General features: G+C 41.4%; 1 protein-coding gene across 6 annotated transcripts in view; it reads left to right on the forward strand.

Annotated features, from left to right (window-relative positions):
• etv1 (ETS variant transcription factor 1) overlaps positions 1-17,085 on the forward strand; it is a 143,762-nt gene that overhangs the window by 50,210 nt on the left and 76,467 nt on the right. For all 6 annotated transcript variants that reach the window (XM_043689841.2, XM_087987117.1, XM_087987115.1 and 3 more), the window contains one exon: positions 15,992-16,121. In XM_043689841.2, coding sequence (XP_043545776.1) covers positions 15,992-16,121 — 130 coding nt within the window. The remainder of the gene's footprint in view (positions 1-15,991; positions 16,122-17,085) is intronic.

A 17,085-nucleotide genomic window follows, 5' to 3' on the forward strand; every position in this document is an offset into this window, starting at 1 on the left:
CTATCACTGAACTGCATTAAGTGGCTGAATGTGACTATTCTCAGAGAAAAGAAGTCACACTATAATTCAAATCAGGCAGAGAGTGTGAAATAAGCCTCATCTCCAAATCTGAAGCTAGGTGCCGAAGCACACAATAATATCATAACACTCAGACAGAACCAAATATGTTTTGAAATTTAAAAGAAAATGGTTATCCAAGGAAATGAGATTTGGTAACTAGGAACAATCCAAAACAGAGGGAGGCTCAAAGGAAACAACGTTAACTGGATGTACAATATCATTTGAAACAGAAAATCTGGCTGTCTTGGGATTGAACAGTTGGGAAGAGCTGCAGATTATTTAATTAAGCCAGGAGATGAAGGAGGCAACATTGAGCGTTGGACTATTAGTGCAGTCATTAACAAGCACCTTCCAAACAGGAGCAAGGAAAACCTGGTGCAAATGTACCAAGAGTGTCTTGATGAGATAGTTGAATGCTTTGGAGGTTTTTAGCTTGGACACAATGTTGATCCAATGGTGAAACTAATGATTCATCTCTCATATAAAGTATCAATGGAACTGAAAGGTAGGTGTAAAAGAGAGCTCCAAAAGACGGAAGAAAATAGGGAGATTGCAGAGCCTACATGGTAGATAAATTTCATTGTGCTGTGAGAGAAACCATACAAAATTTGCTTGGTTTCTGAAAATTTTAATGCAACACTAAAAAAAAATTGTTCTATTCCAAAATCAAAATAAATTACACCTTAATTAAAAGGGCAAAGGATTTCAACAAATTTGATTTTAGAAATGGCTACTGAAACATGAAGCTTGATGAAGAATCTATACTATTGATGATATTCATAATATTCTTTGATTAATACAAATTCTTGCACGTATCTTGGCTAACATTAAGGTCATACTCCAGCAGAAAGTTGATAGAATCATAGAGATATACAGCACAGAAACAACCCCTTTATTCCAACTCGTCCATGCTGACCAGCTATCTTAACCTAATCTAGACCTAATCTAGCACTTGGCTCATATGCCTCAATGGAGAAAGTGAGGACTGCAGATGCTGGATATCAGAGTGGAGAGTGTGGTGTCAGGCAGTATCCGAGGAGCAGGAGAATCGACGTTTCGGGCAAAAGCCATTCATCAGGAATGAGGCTTGTGAGCCAAAGGGATAGGGAGATAAATGGGAGGGGGGTGGGGATGGGGGTAAGGTAGCTGAGAGTGCGACAGGCAGATGGAGGTGGGAGTAATGGTGATAGGTCGGAGAGAAGGGTGGAGTAGATAGGTGAGAAAGAAGATGGACAGGTCAGGAGGGTGGTGCCGAGTTGGAAGGTTGGAACTGGGATAAGGTGGGGGGAGGGGAAATGAGGAAACTAGTGAAGTCCACATTGATGCCATGGGATTGGAGGGTCCCAAGGCAGAATATGTCCCTCCAAACCCTTCCTATTCATATACCCATCCAGATGCCTTTTAAATGTGTAATTGTACCAGCCTCTACCACTTCCATTGGCAGCTCGTTCCAAACACGCACCACCCTCTGCATGAAAAAGTTGCCCCTTAGATCCCTTTAAAATTTTTCCCATCTCAGCCTAAACCTTTGCCCTCTAGTTCTGCACTCACCCACCCCAGGGAAAAGATCTTGTCTATTTATCCTATCTCTGCCCCTAATAATTTTATAAAACTCTATAAGCTCACCTCTCAGCCTCCTACACTCCAGGGAAAACAGTCCCAGCCTATTCTGCCTCTTCCTATAGCTCCAACCCTAGTAACATCCTTGTAAATCTTTTCTGAACCCTTTCAAGTTTCACAACATCCTGATAGGAGGGAGACCAGAATTGCACGCAATATTCCATAAATGGCCTAACTAATGTACTGTACAGCTGCAATATGACCTCCCAACTCCTATGCACAGTGCTGTCACCAATAAAGCCTTCTTCACTATCCTATCTACCTGCGACTCTACTTTCAAGGAACTGTGAAATTGCACTCTAAGATCTCTTTATTCAACAACACTCACCAGCACCTTAATATTAAGTTTATAAGTCTTGCCCTGATTTGCCTTACCAAAATGCAACATCTCACATGTCCCTAGATTAAAGTCCATCTGCCACTCCTCAGCTCAATGGGCCATCTGATCAAGATCCTGTTGTACTCTGAGTTAACCTTCTTCATTGTCCACTACACCTCCAATTTTGGCGTCATCTGCAAACTTACTAACTATACCTCTCATGTTCACATCCAAATAATTGATATAAGTGATGAAAAGCAGTGGATCTAACACTGATCCTTGTGGCACACCACTGGTCACAGGCCTCCATTCTGAAAAGTAATCCTCCAATACCACCCACTCTCTTCCATGTAATCTGACCTTGCTAACCAGTCTACCACGAGGAACCTTGTTGAACGCCTTACTGAAGTCCATATAGATCACGTGCATTGCTCTGCCCTCATCAATCCTCTTTGTTACTTCTTCAAAAAACTCAATCAAATTTGTGAGACATGAGTTCCCACACACAAAGCCATGTTGACTATCCCCAATCAGTCCTTGTCTTTCCAAATACATGTAAATCCTGTCCCTCAACATCTGAGTGGGTTACTCTTCGGAGGATCAGTGTGGACTTGTTGGTCCGAATGGCCTGTTTCCACACATTAATCTAATCTAACCTAAACTTGACCACAACAATGTCAGGCTCACCAGTCTATAGTTCCTAGCTTTTCCTTACCACTGTTCTTGAACAGTGCCACCATGTTAGCCAATCTCCAGTCTTCCGGCACCTCAGCTGTGACTATCAATGATACAAATATCTCCGCAAGGGACCCAGCAATCACTTCTTTAGTTTCCCACCGAGTTCCAAGGTACACCTGATCAGGTTCTGGGGATTTATCCACTTATATGCATTTCAAGACATCCAGCACCTCCTCCTCTGTAATATGGACATTTTTCAAAGATGTCACCATCTATTTCTCTACGTTCTCTATCTTCCATATCCTTCTCCACAGTAAATACTGATGTAAAATACTCATTTAGTATCTCCCCCCATCTCCTGCAGCTCCACACATAGGCTGCCTTGCTTATCTTTAAGGGGCCCGATTCTCTCCCTAGTTACCCTTTTGTCCTTAATGTATGTACAAATCCCTTTGGATTCTCCTTAACTCTAATTGCCAAAGCTATCTCATGTCCCCTTTTTGTCCTCCTGGTTTCCCTCTTAAGTATACTCCTACCCCCTTTATACTCTTCCAAGGATTCACTCGATTTCTTCTGTCCATATCTGACATACGCTTCCTTCTTTTTCGGAACCAAACTCTCAATTTCTTTAGTCATTCTGCATTCCCTACACCTACCAGCCTTTCCTTTCACCCTAACAGTCTCTGGACTCTCATTATCTAATTTTTGAAGTTTTCCCATTTTCCAGCCATCCCTTTACCTGCAAACATCTGCCCCAATCAACTTTTGAAAGTTCTTGCCTAATACCATCAAAATTTAGAACTTTAACTTTTAGATCTGGTCTATCCTTTTCTATGACTATTTTAAAACTAATAGAATTATGGTCACTGGCCCCAAAGTGCTCCCCCACTGACACTTCAGTCACCTGCCCTGCCTTATTTCGCAAGAGTCGGTCAAGTTTTGCACCTTCTCTGATCGGTACATCCACATCCTGAATCAAAAAACACTTAACAAATTCCACTCCATCTAAACCCTTAACACTATGGAAGTCCAGTCTATGTTTGGAAATTAAAATCCCCGACCATAACTACCCTATTTGTCTTACAGACAACTGAAATCTCCTTACAAATTTGTTTCTCAATTTCCCTCTGACTATTGGGGGTCTACAATACAATCCCAATAAGGTGATCATCCCTTTCTTATTTCTCAGTTCCACCCAAATAACTTCTCTGGATGTATTCCCAGGAATATCTTCCCTAAGTACAGCAGTAATGCTATCCCTTATCAAAAATGTCACTCCCCCTCCTCTCTTGCCTCCCTTTCACATCAGGTTCATGGGAATGTGGGAATAGAATGGGCTAACAAGAACCAAAACATAGACAAGAAATAAAAGGATCATTTTTAGGATGGTTTTAACAAATGTGGCATGACAAGGATTGGTGCTTGACTATCAGGTATTACCAGTCTATTTAGATAGGGAGATACAGTGAAACTAATCCAGGTTTGTTGATGCAAAGTTAGGTGAGAAAGCAAGCTGCAGAGGATGCGAAGAAGTTGCAAATGGATATCGATGTGTTCAGTGCATTCAAATGTGTATCTATAAAGAAAGTATATAATGTGGAAAAATATGAAGTTATCGACTTTGGTAGGAAAGACAAGAAATTTTAAATGTTGGAAGATGGGGAAATGTTGGCATTCAGAGGGATTCAGCTTTCCTTGTAAATGAATCATAGAAAGCTAACAGACAGTACAGCAAGCAATTAAGAAAATACATGTTATATCGTGCTTTGATGAGACAAATCTGATCACTTTGTTCTCCTTCCCTAAGGAAGGGCATATTTTCCTTGGACAGAGTGTTATGAAGGTTCACAAATCTGCTTCTCAGATGAAGAGTTTGTCATGTGAAACAAGATTAACAGGCCTGTTTTCCCTACGGCTTTGAAGAATGAGAGATGATCTCACTGAAACATATGAAATGCTTAAGGGACTTGACAGGGTAGATTATGAGTAGGATGTTCTTGCTGGTTGAATCCAGAACTAAAGGTTGCTGCATCAGAATGAGGAACTTGTTATTTTGGACTGAAATGAGAATATATTTCTTCACTCAAATCGTTGAGAATCTTTAGAATTTTCACTCCAGAGGGCTGTGGTTGCTCAGTTGTTCAGTACATACAAGGCAAAGATTGACTGGCTTTTGGATAGGAAGCGAAACAAGGGATATCGGGTAATCCGGAAAGGTGGAGTTGAGGTCAAAGATTGACCATAATCTTACTGAATGGCACAGTGGGCTAAAGAGGATACATTACCTACTCCAACTCATAGGACGAGGGCTTTACTAATTAAAGCCAGTCAAAAGATTAATTGATGGAACAATGAATTAATGGTTCGAAATGGGAGACTTACCTCTTACTGGATGACAAACTTGAATTCTGACTAGGAGTGAGTGAGAAAATGCCTCTCCAATCATGATAAAAAATTCAACCTAATAATGAGGGAAAGCAGAACAGGGATCGCTGTGATTGAGAAAATTTGATTTTATGGTCTCTTGATCTCCCAGCTCTTAATTGCTGCACCTTCAGGTCCCTCAGACCTAAAATCCTGAAAATTTCTGCAAACATGTCTCTGCCTTAAATTAATTTTCTTCCTTTAAGACTCTCCCTGCAACCTATCTCCTTTGATCATGTGATGTAATATGTGACTTGTTCCACATTTTGCTTTCTAATGCCTCGGTAAACAGTTTTGGATGGTTTGTGATGTTAAAAATATTATAAATGTTCACCGAAGAGAGTTAGATGCATACAAGACCAGGTAAGAGACTAAGAATTCTGCTGTGAGTTGCTCTCCTCCTGACTCTTTCACTGTCACTGGTCAAATTTTCTGGCACTCTCTCATAAATAGCAATAGCTGCACCTCAAGGAGAGTAGCAGTTCAAGAAGGCAGCTCACTACCAGTTTCTTCAGTGCAACTAGGGAATAACAATAAATACAATATCACCCTTTCACAATTTTTTAAAAAAGCACTGAAGAACAGACAAAATTACAAATTGCCTCATATTTTGAAACAAATGCTGTTGCACTTGCTTAACTCGATCATTTCAGTGTTTGCAAATAGCCATGTTGCTCATGATACACACAATGAGGAGAAGTCTCATCCTGAGAAAATCTTGGGGATATTTTCTTACAGTAAGGGCCATATATAATTGCTGGTTAGTGCTCCTGAAACTCAATCTGAGCAGTACATCGGAAGGGATTTAGTTGTGAAAGGGTGAGAAACAATATTCTGAGGCTCCAATTTGACACACGTACTGACATTTTGTAAACAGCAGCGAAGCAATAGTGTGGCTCCCATGAGAAATGGGTAGAGTGAAGCCTACAAAGCAGTGCAGACAGTTGTAGTCTAGCAGCATTCAGCAAGTGTAATTTAATTAGTGTTGATCATGACTCCAGATGATTGTGATTTGATCAGGAATAATTTACTGCTTAACAGCCTCTTACATGCATTGAGTACATGTGGGAAGGTAAAGTAAGTTGCATAAATTAATGTGCCATACTCATGTGTCCTTGTGCCTGTTAGATAGGCCTGCCTGTACTATACCTTCCAAGCAGGCAGTTATTTTAATCTCTGAAGGACGGTGCATCAAACATGTTTGCTTTTGAATTTTCATGTGCGCTATCTGGTAGCTTTTGTGTCATTAGGGATGACTGCCACCACTTAGAATATTTATCTACCTGTCATACAGTCACAACAGCCCCAGGTCATACTGATGCTTTCATTGCTAATTGGTGTTATTAAAATGCACCACTGAGTTCTAGTCTAGGGAATTATTGACTTTTCTAACTGAATATACTGATATACATGTGAGTAACGAATGTGACAACAAAATACAATTATGTAGTGTTTCATGTTTAAAATTGGCCCAAAATGCTCAGCTGAGCTTGAAGAGGAAACAGAAAGGGTGCAGAAGGAGTGACCAAGAGCTTGCTCAAGCTATGAATTATAAAGTGAATTTTAAAGGATGGGAGGGAGATAGGAGGCAGAGAGCTTAACTGGCCTAGGGAGAGAATTCCAACATATGGAGCCTAGGAATAAAGGTATGGTTACTGAAGGGTTGAAGGGATGCTCAAGATATCTAAGAAATAGAAAATATGGGAGGGGGAATGTTGTTTCAGGGTTAAAATAGGTTTCAGAGAAAGGCACGATGAAGCATGAAGGGATTTAAACTAAAGATTAGAATTTGAAATTAAATGCTGGATTGGGGACCAATGTAGAACAGTGAGTAAAGGGTGATGGTAAGGGATAGCATGGTGACGTAGAGTTTCTGATTAGTTGAAGTTCACAGCTTGTTGATAACAAGAGGACCAATAAGAGAATTTGAAGTAATTGACTCTGAAGGTAAAAATGGCAAATTAAAATTTAAGTAGTATATTTTACTGAGGTAAGAGCCAAGGGAGAGGCAAAGGTGGGTGATATCCCTGAGGTCAGGGGTGAAGGTGGATAAAGTTACTTGCAGTGAGTTCACCTCCCAGAAAAGGTTTATCCCGGATGTTACCTTCTGTAACATAAGGAACTGGGTGTGGACATCATTGTATCAAAGAATCATTGTATCTGGAGAGATACGCATTATTTTTTGTTGCATTTATTCAGCAAATTTTTGTTTTGCTACTGGCTGCCTCATTCAACATCATCACACAAATACCATCAGTGTGTTTTTCCACACTGTCTTTGTGCATGATTGATATATTGCAGTTCATTATTAAACACATTACATTCCTCACACACACACATGTTCTGGACTAACATTGAGCTGTTACGTTACAACAAGGAGTTGCATACTTCCAGTGATCTGAGATAAGATGGAGTATGAGATTTTATACCCTCAGATCATAAACTAATCAGAAGTGACAATGTCATGTGCCTGTATCTTCAAGGTATGCTGACATACTGACTGTGAGAGGTGACACAATGTTCCCCTTTTTCTAAAGATGCAAACTTATTTCAGACATTAATGACTGTACCTAGACATGTGTTATCAATTTGATAATTATCTAATCAGATAAAACTGAGTTCATAAGGCTAGGATTTCAGACTTTAAACTATTCATCCTGAATTGGCAATCGCAAACCCATCTGGAGAGATACGCATTTTTTTTGTTGCATTTATTCAGCAAATTTTTGTTTTGCTACTGCTGCTTCATTCAACACCATCACACAAATACCATCAGTGTGTTTTTCCACACTGTCTTTGTGCATGATTGGTGTGCTGTACATTGATCTGAGCTGTCTTCTCTTTCTTCGCAATGTAGGACTGTGATCAGCAAGAATTTGATCTGGGCTGGTTTTATATTTGCAAAACATTTGTTGATATTTGGATTTGGATTTATGATGCATATCCTCTGCCAAGTTCGCGGTCTCCATTTCATTCTTCCTTTGCCTATGGAGAACAATGTCCTGTGTCCCACAATGATGAAGGGTGCTCACACTACTGATAAATTATGCTAGGGTGAGAATCCCTTCTGAATTGGTGTTGCATGAATTTGCAACACTGCAGTGTGAACATATTCCTTGATCCTTGACACTTAATGATTATTGAGTTACGTTCTAATAGACCTTTTGAGTGCATTCTGGAGTGACAATGTGCTGTGAGTCACTCCTGTCATAGTCCACATCTTTAAACAGTTTGCCAATACTCTGTGGCCCATTGTCAGACACGAACCATTCCATGATACCAATTAACTGAAAATTGCACTTTGCATCAGTAAATCAAAACAGAAATGGAAGCACTGGAATTAGGTCTGTTGCTGATTTTGTCCAAAGGATGGAACACCATGTGGATGTAGTGGCTCACTTTGCTGCTGAGGTTGATATATTTGCTGTACCTCGAGTGCATTGATACGCTGTTGAATCCTTGGGGACCATTGATTCATTTGTGTCATGTGTGGTCTGATCAGCACAGTAGGTGTGGTTTGAATCTCATGAATAGTGACTATATATTGGGCTCTGTACGTACTGGTAAGTCCTGCCACTGCTAGCTCATTGGTATCTATCAGGTAGAGGGATTTTGGGAAGCCAAAATAAGCTTGCATAGTGACACTGCAGTGTGATTTTGCCAATGTACAAAATTGGTGATCAGTTTTCAGCTGTGAGATAGTCTTTTGTCGGTTGTACTGTGGAATGCTGCTTGCTGAGGACATGTCTTTCTGAATATAGAGTGATAAGGTGTTGGCACTAGCTACCATGGTGAATTGAGATTTCAGAATGTGTTCTCCTGCCTTTTCCGGACATGTGATATTAATGGGTGTAAAAATTCCTGATTGGCTTATCCTATCAAGCAGAGGCTGGAAGAGCACAGCAAGCCAGGCAGCATCAGGAGGTGGAGAAGTCAACGTTACGGGTATAATCCTTCTTCAGGAATGGAGGTGGAGTAAGGGGAGCTACAGATAAAGAGTGGGAGGGGAGGGGAGGGTTTTGGGTGGGGTGCAGGGTAGAATGATGAGGTAGTGATAGGAGAACACAGGTAGTGGCTACAACTTGGTTGGTCGATGGAGGGATGAATCCGGTTGGTAGTTGGAAGGAAGGGTTGATATGTGGAATGGAAAGGAGGAGGTGGGGCTGGAAAAGGAGTCAGTGGCAAGATTATTTGAAATTGGAGAACTCAATGTTGAGTCCTCCAGGGTGTAGGCTGCCTTGATGTCACATGCTATATATTTACCAAGAAAAGTTGGATGGCTTTTGAGTAGGTGTGTCAAATCGAATTGGCTACAAATTACATTGGCTTGGTCCACTTTGCTGATCATTGCAATATTATTGGCTTGTCACTATGGCTTCTCATTTGGTTCATCCTCTCGTAATCTGCCATTGGTATGACCTTTATTCTTACCAAAAGATCCTTACTGAAGTCTTTAATTGGTGTAGAGATGATGACTAACTCAGCGATCCTTTCAGACAGTAGTTTCTTTGAGAAAGTCACACTCATGCATTTTACGATGGCTCTTCTGTCAAACTATCCAGTAGACTCTTGAGTTATTGTTTGTTTTATACGAATTGGAATCTGTTAATCCGGAAGCTCGGGCAGCATGGTGGCTCAGTGGTTAGCAATGCTGCCTCACAGCACCAGGGACTCAGGTTTGATTCCAGCCTCGGCAACTGTCTGTGTGGAGTTTGCACGTTCTCCCCGTGTCTGCGTGGATTTCCTCCGGGTGCTCCGGTTTCCTCCCACAGTCCAAAGATGTGCACACCAGATGAATTGACCATGCTGAATTGCCCATAGTGTTAGGTGCATTAGTCAGAGGGAAGTGGATCTGGGTGGGTTACTCTTCAGAGGGTCGGTGTGGACTTGTTGGGCCGAAGGGCCTGTTTCCACACGGTAGGGAATCTAATCTAATCTAATCTAATTTGTACATTGTACATGCCTTTGCAAACTGTCCAGACTGTTTCTGAATGTTTCTCATTGTCCATGGAAAAATCAGATATGTTAGTCCTCTGAAGCCCCTCCTTGGTGAAGGCAAGCAAGATTTTCACAGCTCTTTTCTCAAGAACATCTATATTGCTTGATTTGAATACAACTGAATGTAAAATGGAACTGAATGCATTGTTTGAGCAGTTGTAATTCAGTCAAGGTATCAGTGGAAGTCCATTCCAAAAAGAGGTTTCTTCTACCCATGATTGATTAAAAATATTGAATTATATCTCCAAGTCCTGTGTCTTTGACTTGTGCCAAAGTTGATTAAATGCTATTACTTTCTTAATGACAAAGACTGTGTAGCTGGGTTCTGAAAGATTTTGTTGTTTGTTCATTAATTGCAAAGAACAGAGCTCCTGCCTGGCCTTAAGTCCTAACTCAATAGTGACTCTAGTTTTTGTTTTTAATTTGAGTTGAAGCAATCTTAGAAATTTATCTTATGTTGAAACAGCTTACATTCTAATCAAATGAAATTATCTCTGTTTTCTTGAAGATTATTGCCCTCTCTGCAGATCTGTACAGTTGTCTGTATTCTAAGAAACAGATGCTGTTGAAGGGGGAGTAACTTTTCCATTTGTCTGAATTTTTTTGTTGACCAGTTGGACTTCAAATAGCTCTCCAAATATCAAGCATCAAGATATTGGAATTTTTTGTAAGCAATCAACTCATGAAGTGAGTTTACCTCCAGGAAGGTATTTAACGATGCGGCAATGGTTATGTTAACCTCCTGTAACATATGGAAGTGGTGTTGAAGGATTGAAAAATGATCATTACAGCTAACTATTATCCGCAAACATGACTTTCCTCTCCACCTTTGTGTCTGTGTTCATGTCAAGCTTTTAAGTTCCAACAAAGAAGCATGATTCCAGCAGAGTGTCATGATTCTCATGATCTAAGGTTAGACTGAGTGTGAGATCTTTTAATCCCTCAGGTCACATACTATGATGCAGTGTTGATATAAGCATGTCTCTTAAAATTAAACTTACTTACTGATCATGAATCATGCAACCTATTCAGGTGGTTGCTGAAGCAGGTTCTATCACTGTGGTTAATGTTGAAGGTGACAGTGTCATTGAGGGGGTAATGACACTAAGTGATATCACTGAAACACACAGGGGAACTTCTTTTGGCTGTGTCAGTTTGGTCGAGTTTCATGGAGGATGTCTTTCCACGAGGACAAGTGAGAACTTGCACAATATCTTACCATACTCATTAACTACCTCTCCCACTCCATCATGCCCCCTTGCCTGATTTCAGCCCCATCCTACCTGCTTTTCCTGGAAGAACTTGCCACTCACTGGATAGACCAGTATCACTGGCATCTGAACCATCTTTAAGAGACTGCTATGCTCTTGGACAAGTGTTGACATTTGGGCCATGCCCCTCACTGGCTATATAATGGCACAAGGCCACCCTGCCCATGGCACATAGGCAGCATGGCTGACATTTTTCTTGCACATAAAACCCATTTCTCCCATCCTAATATTCAGCGAAAGCAAACACAAAGAAAACCAATAGAGGCTGCAGTCTTCTCCCTCAACATGACCCGAATGCCAGCACATGGACCAACGACAGTGTTACATTCCACTTTTCCTGGAAGAACTTGCCACTCACTGGATAAACCAGTATCACTGGCATCTGAACCATCTTTAAGAGACTGCTATGCTCCCCCAGTATCTGGCTGCACCCAGCCAGTATCTACTGGAACCAGGTGTCAGCCTGTGCAGCTAAGCTCTGCCAAGCACGTGGAGAACTTACTCTTCCCAATGATCTTGTCCTCCTTTCTCTCAGTTCCTCAGCATGCAGCATGTCACCTCATTACCTGCTCCAGTTGTGCAGAGCACAGCATGCCTGTCTGGACTATACTGGAGAGCTCTTCCCAGACTGGTCAAAACAGTGTAAGCTCATCTCCTGCAGCCCTACACTGTGCTTCACCAAGGCCCCGCTCAAAACATGGTAGCATTGTCTCCGTGCTTCACAGTTATCCTAAGGCATGATGTCAATGAGTAATCCTTGTCTATTCAGTAACTAACCTTGTAAAACCCTTGGACCCTAAATTGCAGCAGGCACATGAGTGCTCGGGGATGTAGGAATTGTGAAAACTTGGCCATCAATCAGTTGGAACCCTTCCTGTGGTTGAGTTCCGCAGCATTGTGTTAAAGCCCTCTCAGTGCTGCTATGCAATCAATGGCACCCTGTACCTCGGGGAAACCAGCTATGTTTCTGAATCCGACTGCCCAGGCTGCAGAACTGACCTTGCCATCGGGAAACAAAATGAACTGTTGTGACCTTGCATACATGGCATTGGTCACTGTCCTGATGGATTTGTATGGCCTAATGCATCCTGAGGGTCCCTTGGCTGTGAGCCCTGGTGCTACCCAGCCTTGGTGGTGGTTCTGCTGCTCTTCCTGGATTTGCCGTCAGTCTTGGCACTCAGGTATCTGCCTTGATTTTCTCAGGAAGGCAGCTACAGAGACCAACATTCCTCTAGAGGCTGAGTGCACGGCTCTTGCTAGCAATGATCTCTCTTGGGAACATAAAGAACAAAACAGGTTGTTGGCTGTCAGAACGGTCAGTGATGGCAGACCCTGCAGATGAGGGCTGGGCACATTCCTCCAAACAGTGCACTCTCGTAATAAGGGTCATGCCTCCATCATTCATTCAGCTTCAACCTCAGCATGTGCACCAACATCCCTTCCTAAACCCACATTGACTGAGAAATAAATATATCACAGCACTCAGTAGAGTTCATCATAATATTTACATGACAGAGGGTGAAGTGATCCAACAGCACCCTTGCAGTGAGACAGTTATGGTCACTTTTGGTCAGCTTTTGCCTCTTTTAAAATCATTGCTGGTAATCTTTGCATCATTGAGGTGCGAATGTTCAGTTTGCAGGATCTCAATGACACAATGCACGTTCAACAGCATTTGAATCTTAAGCGTGATCACTCTGCACGCAATGCGAATGGGCAATGAGATGATTGCAAATGAAATGTAACTGCAGTCTTGCAAGTGCACGCTTCAATACCCCAGTGTACAGCAGACATAGATCCTATGCTTCCACTCATTTAATGGACACTAACTCTGTCCACACTGGGCATTGTCTCAGCTGTTTCTAGTTGTAGTTATGTTTAACTCAGAAAAGAATGGTGTAGAACACAGCCCTTGGTAAATACCATCAGGACTGGGCTCTGCCTGGTTGCCAGGCACCTTCCTAGAACCTTTGTGTTTTCTTTTACTTTGTACTGTTCCAACAGTCCATTTCCACACATCTCCCATTATTCAAATTTTGCCTCCAACTTTCATCCTTGTTTCCTGAGCTCCAAAGCTTCCAAATGTTCATGGAGACCCTGCACACTTCCCTTGTGTAGGACACAGTGGTGGTTACTGCCAATAATCCCCCCACTTTCCAGTAGCCTTTCATGCCCTTTGATGTTCTACCTACACTGTTACACCATGCTCCCTCCCAACATCACTGTCATTGTCCCCACCTCAACACAAGTCTCTGTTTCCCTTCCTACTGTCTTGACTGCTCCATACCCTTTTAGCAATTAGCCTACTCTTTGCTCGTACAGAACATCTTTGCACCCTGCCCCCGCGATGATCACTCTGACCTCCAGGAATATGTTTGCCCCAGACCTCTAATCGACTTCCATGAACAGCCCCTGGACATGATTAACCAGACTTTTGATCTGTATCCTTGTACCCTGTCCTGATTGACATAGTTCTCCTGACTGCTTGTGGTAGTCCTACAGCAGTGACTATTGCTTACTCCTGACTGTAGTTGGATGTATTCTCTGACTATCCCTTAATCATGACCTAAGGCCAGGACAGTATACAGATTGTACCAATGACGAAAGGCAAAGAGAGCCCCTTACTGACAGCTACCCACGCACCACTCCCCCCACCTCCACTCCCACCACCACCACATTGAGAACCACCTTCACATATTTTCCAACATGGCCATTTGGTTGAATAAATGTATAGAATGTTTTCTATGCAGGCAGCTGGCAAATGCTGTAGTAGTTAGATTGAGGTCTTTGGTGTACCCTACAACAAGATGGCTCCCCAACTCCAAAGATATCCCTACTGCTAAGCCTGACAAGTAGGCATGAAGAGAACAAGTGGACATCCCTGAGATGCAGCCTGGTCCAGTGTACTTGCAGTAGCCTTTCACTGCTAGTTGCAGATGTATCTTGCAATACAATTCTGTACTTCCTAGATGCTGCAATTGATTTGGTGAGGTGCTATGAGGATCCTGAGGGGGTGGCAATTTTTGAATGCCACTGTCGATGGCAACTTAACATGCTCTGCGATGGTGTCATACAGTGACTAATATGGAGATTCATCATTGCCAGTATTGAACTGACGTCATCAAGTCCCTTTCTGACTTCTGTGTTGAGAATTTTCAGCATCTAGTTTGCTGGGAGGATACGATGCTGCATCTCAGGAAGTATGATGTGCAGTTAACAAGGCTATTGACAAGTAATAATTCCCACTTAGTTGGTTTCTCGACACAATCTAGTGAGAACCTTGCCTGAACACCTAGAAATTAGTCAAACGGTGCAATGAGTTACTCCAACTTTGAGAAATGCCTCGCTAGATTTCATGTGTGATTCTGCTGCATTTCTCACCATAGCCCAGCTCGTTCATGCCTGTATAAGGTTCTGCCCAGAGGGTTTCTGTGATGGAGAGGTTCCGTGGATAAACAGCTCACTGAAGTTGCTGTCAGCCTGAGAGACTAGCATACACGATAGTTGGAATTACTGGAGAAAAGCTTGTGATATGGTCTGTAGACAATGCCTAATATTTATCTCAATGAATCTGTGGTTCATCCAGGATGTCGAACAATGGAAGGATTGATAGCCATTAGAACAGAGAGCTTTTCAAAATGAATAGATTTCCTCCTCAAATATTTTTAAATGTTTCTATTCCTCGTCTCATATAACTGTTTTCTCTTCACTCATCTTGCATCATGCTGAGGTTTTTAGCTTTTTTGGGGAAGTGGGGTGATATGCTATAAAACTTAATGCTCTCCTTGATATTTTGTCTTAGGAAGGGTAATGGTATCAACTGAGATCAATGCTCCCTGACTTATAATTGAGTATTTTTTGCTTTAACTGAAGATTTTCTTTTCCTGTGCTGTGGGTGTTTATATATCATTTATTTCTCAATGTGAAAGCAATGGGCTCTGATCTTTGTCAATACTGAATAACTTAATTTATAATAAATAGCAATTTAATAAGTAAAATGTGTACACACAGTAAATCTCACCAGAATCTGTGAAATAAATTAAATATTTTATATTGCATTATTGAGTATGTGAGATGACATAAACTGCAAATACTTGTGTGTGTGACTTTTTGGTCTAGGATAAAAGGCATACTAAGCTAGACCACCTGTTAAAACTGCACTGTTATTAATTCCAAATATACACACTTTATCTGTTGAGCAAAAAGGATTGAAATTTCCTGACTATTTAAGCAATGCACTTTAAATATTTTGCAGTGAAATATTCAGCAGCATTATTTGCATGGGAATATAAGTCTGAGAAGAATGAACTACTTTGCTTTGTCCAGTAATTATTGTCTTATTATGAACAGGTGATTTTCTAGCTATTCATTGGTGTGCTGCCCCAAATGCTTGAGCTACTATATTTAGCAGTTAGCTTAGCATATTTTATCTCTAGTTTGACCACAGGCCACAATTTGAAATACAGACAGTGGGATCCAGACACATTAAACAGCAAATGACAAAGTGCAGATAATGCCTCATACAGGAAAATGCTGCTCTTGCAGATCTGTTTGAAAAGTTCCTAAGATTTGAAAGTACACTCCTTTTCAACACTACCTTTTTTTTTCTCTCCCATTTTAGTGGCTTTTCATGGCCTCCCTCTAAAAATCAAGAAGGAACCACAGAGTCCCTGTTCTGAGCTGAGTACTGCCTGCAGCCATGAGCAACCTTTCAAGTTTAGTTATGGGGAAAAGTGCCTGTATAATGTCAGGTAAGAGATTTCAGTTGCAAACATGTAATTCTTGTTGTATGCATTATTGTTTCTGGCTGTAATGTATAATTTGCATAGACTTTCATAGAACAGTGGAAACAGGCCGTTCAGTTCATCGAGTCCATACCAATTCGCCAAAGAGCTTGCCACCCAGACTATCCCCATAATCCTGCATTTCCCATGGCTGATCCACCTAGCTTGCACATTCCTGGATACAATAGGAAATTTAGCACAGCCAATCCACCCAACCTGCACATCATTGGACTGTGGGAGGAAACTGGATCAGCCAGAGGAAACCCTCACAGACAAGGGGAGGATGTGCAAACTCCAAACAGATAATTGCCTGAGGGTGGAATTGAACCTGGGTCCCTGGCGCTGTGAGGCAGCAGTGCTAGCGACTGGACCACTATGATACTGAGTCATGTTTTATTCTCCTGAAAGATAAAATAGTTCTCTGAATATTGTGCTTCTCTACCTTTAGTCATATAAACTGCTGCTTGTTATTATGCAATTACTTTTTTTTACTGCATGCTCCTACTTCCTCCATTCTTAACCCAGTACTTCATGACCTATCTGCTATAACGTGCATCCAAGGAGAGTGTTGTGTCCTACTATAGTGAAAAATGACCCAGCCAGGTTTATGTTGCCACTTTTGTACCATAAGCTGAATACATACTTTCCTGGCCTGCTCAGCTTGGCCCAGTGCAGCAAGTAAAATAGATTTAAAGTAGATGAGAGGGGTATGAATTGTACGTGACTTATCATGTCCATTAATTTGGCAGAGTTTTAATGATTGTCCTGGAATTAAGGTATTTTCTTAGCTTGCCATCTATCATTAAGGCCAATTTAATCCCTTACAAGGAAATACTGCATGCAAACTGTAAGACAACATCCACCATTGTATTTGTATGAGTTAAATATCCTCAGTTTATCATCAAAAGAAAACAACACACAAGAGGAGTGA

Source organism: Chiloscyllium plagiosum, unplaced genomic scaffold (genome assembly GCF_037043375.1).
Source record: "Chiloscyllium plagiosum isolate Xiang-an unplaced genomic scaffold, Cpla_swu_hap1 HiC_scaffold_5, whole genome shotgun sequence".
Taxonomy (NCBI): Eukaryota; Metazoa; Chordata; class Chondrichthyes; order Orectolobiformes; family Hemiscylliidae; genus Chiloscyllium; species Chiloscyllium plagiosum.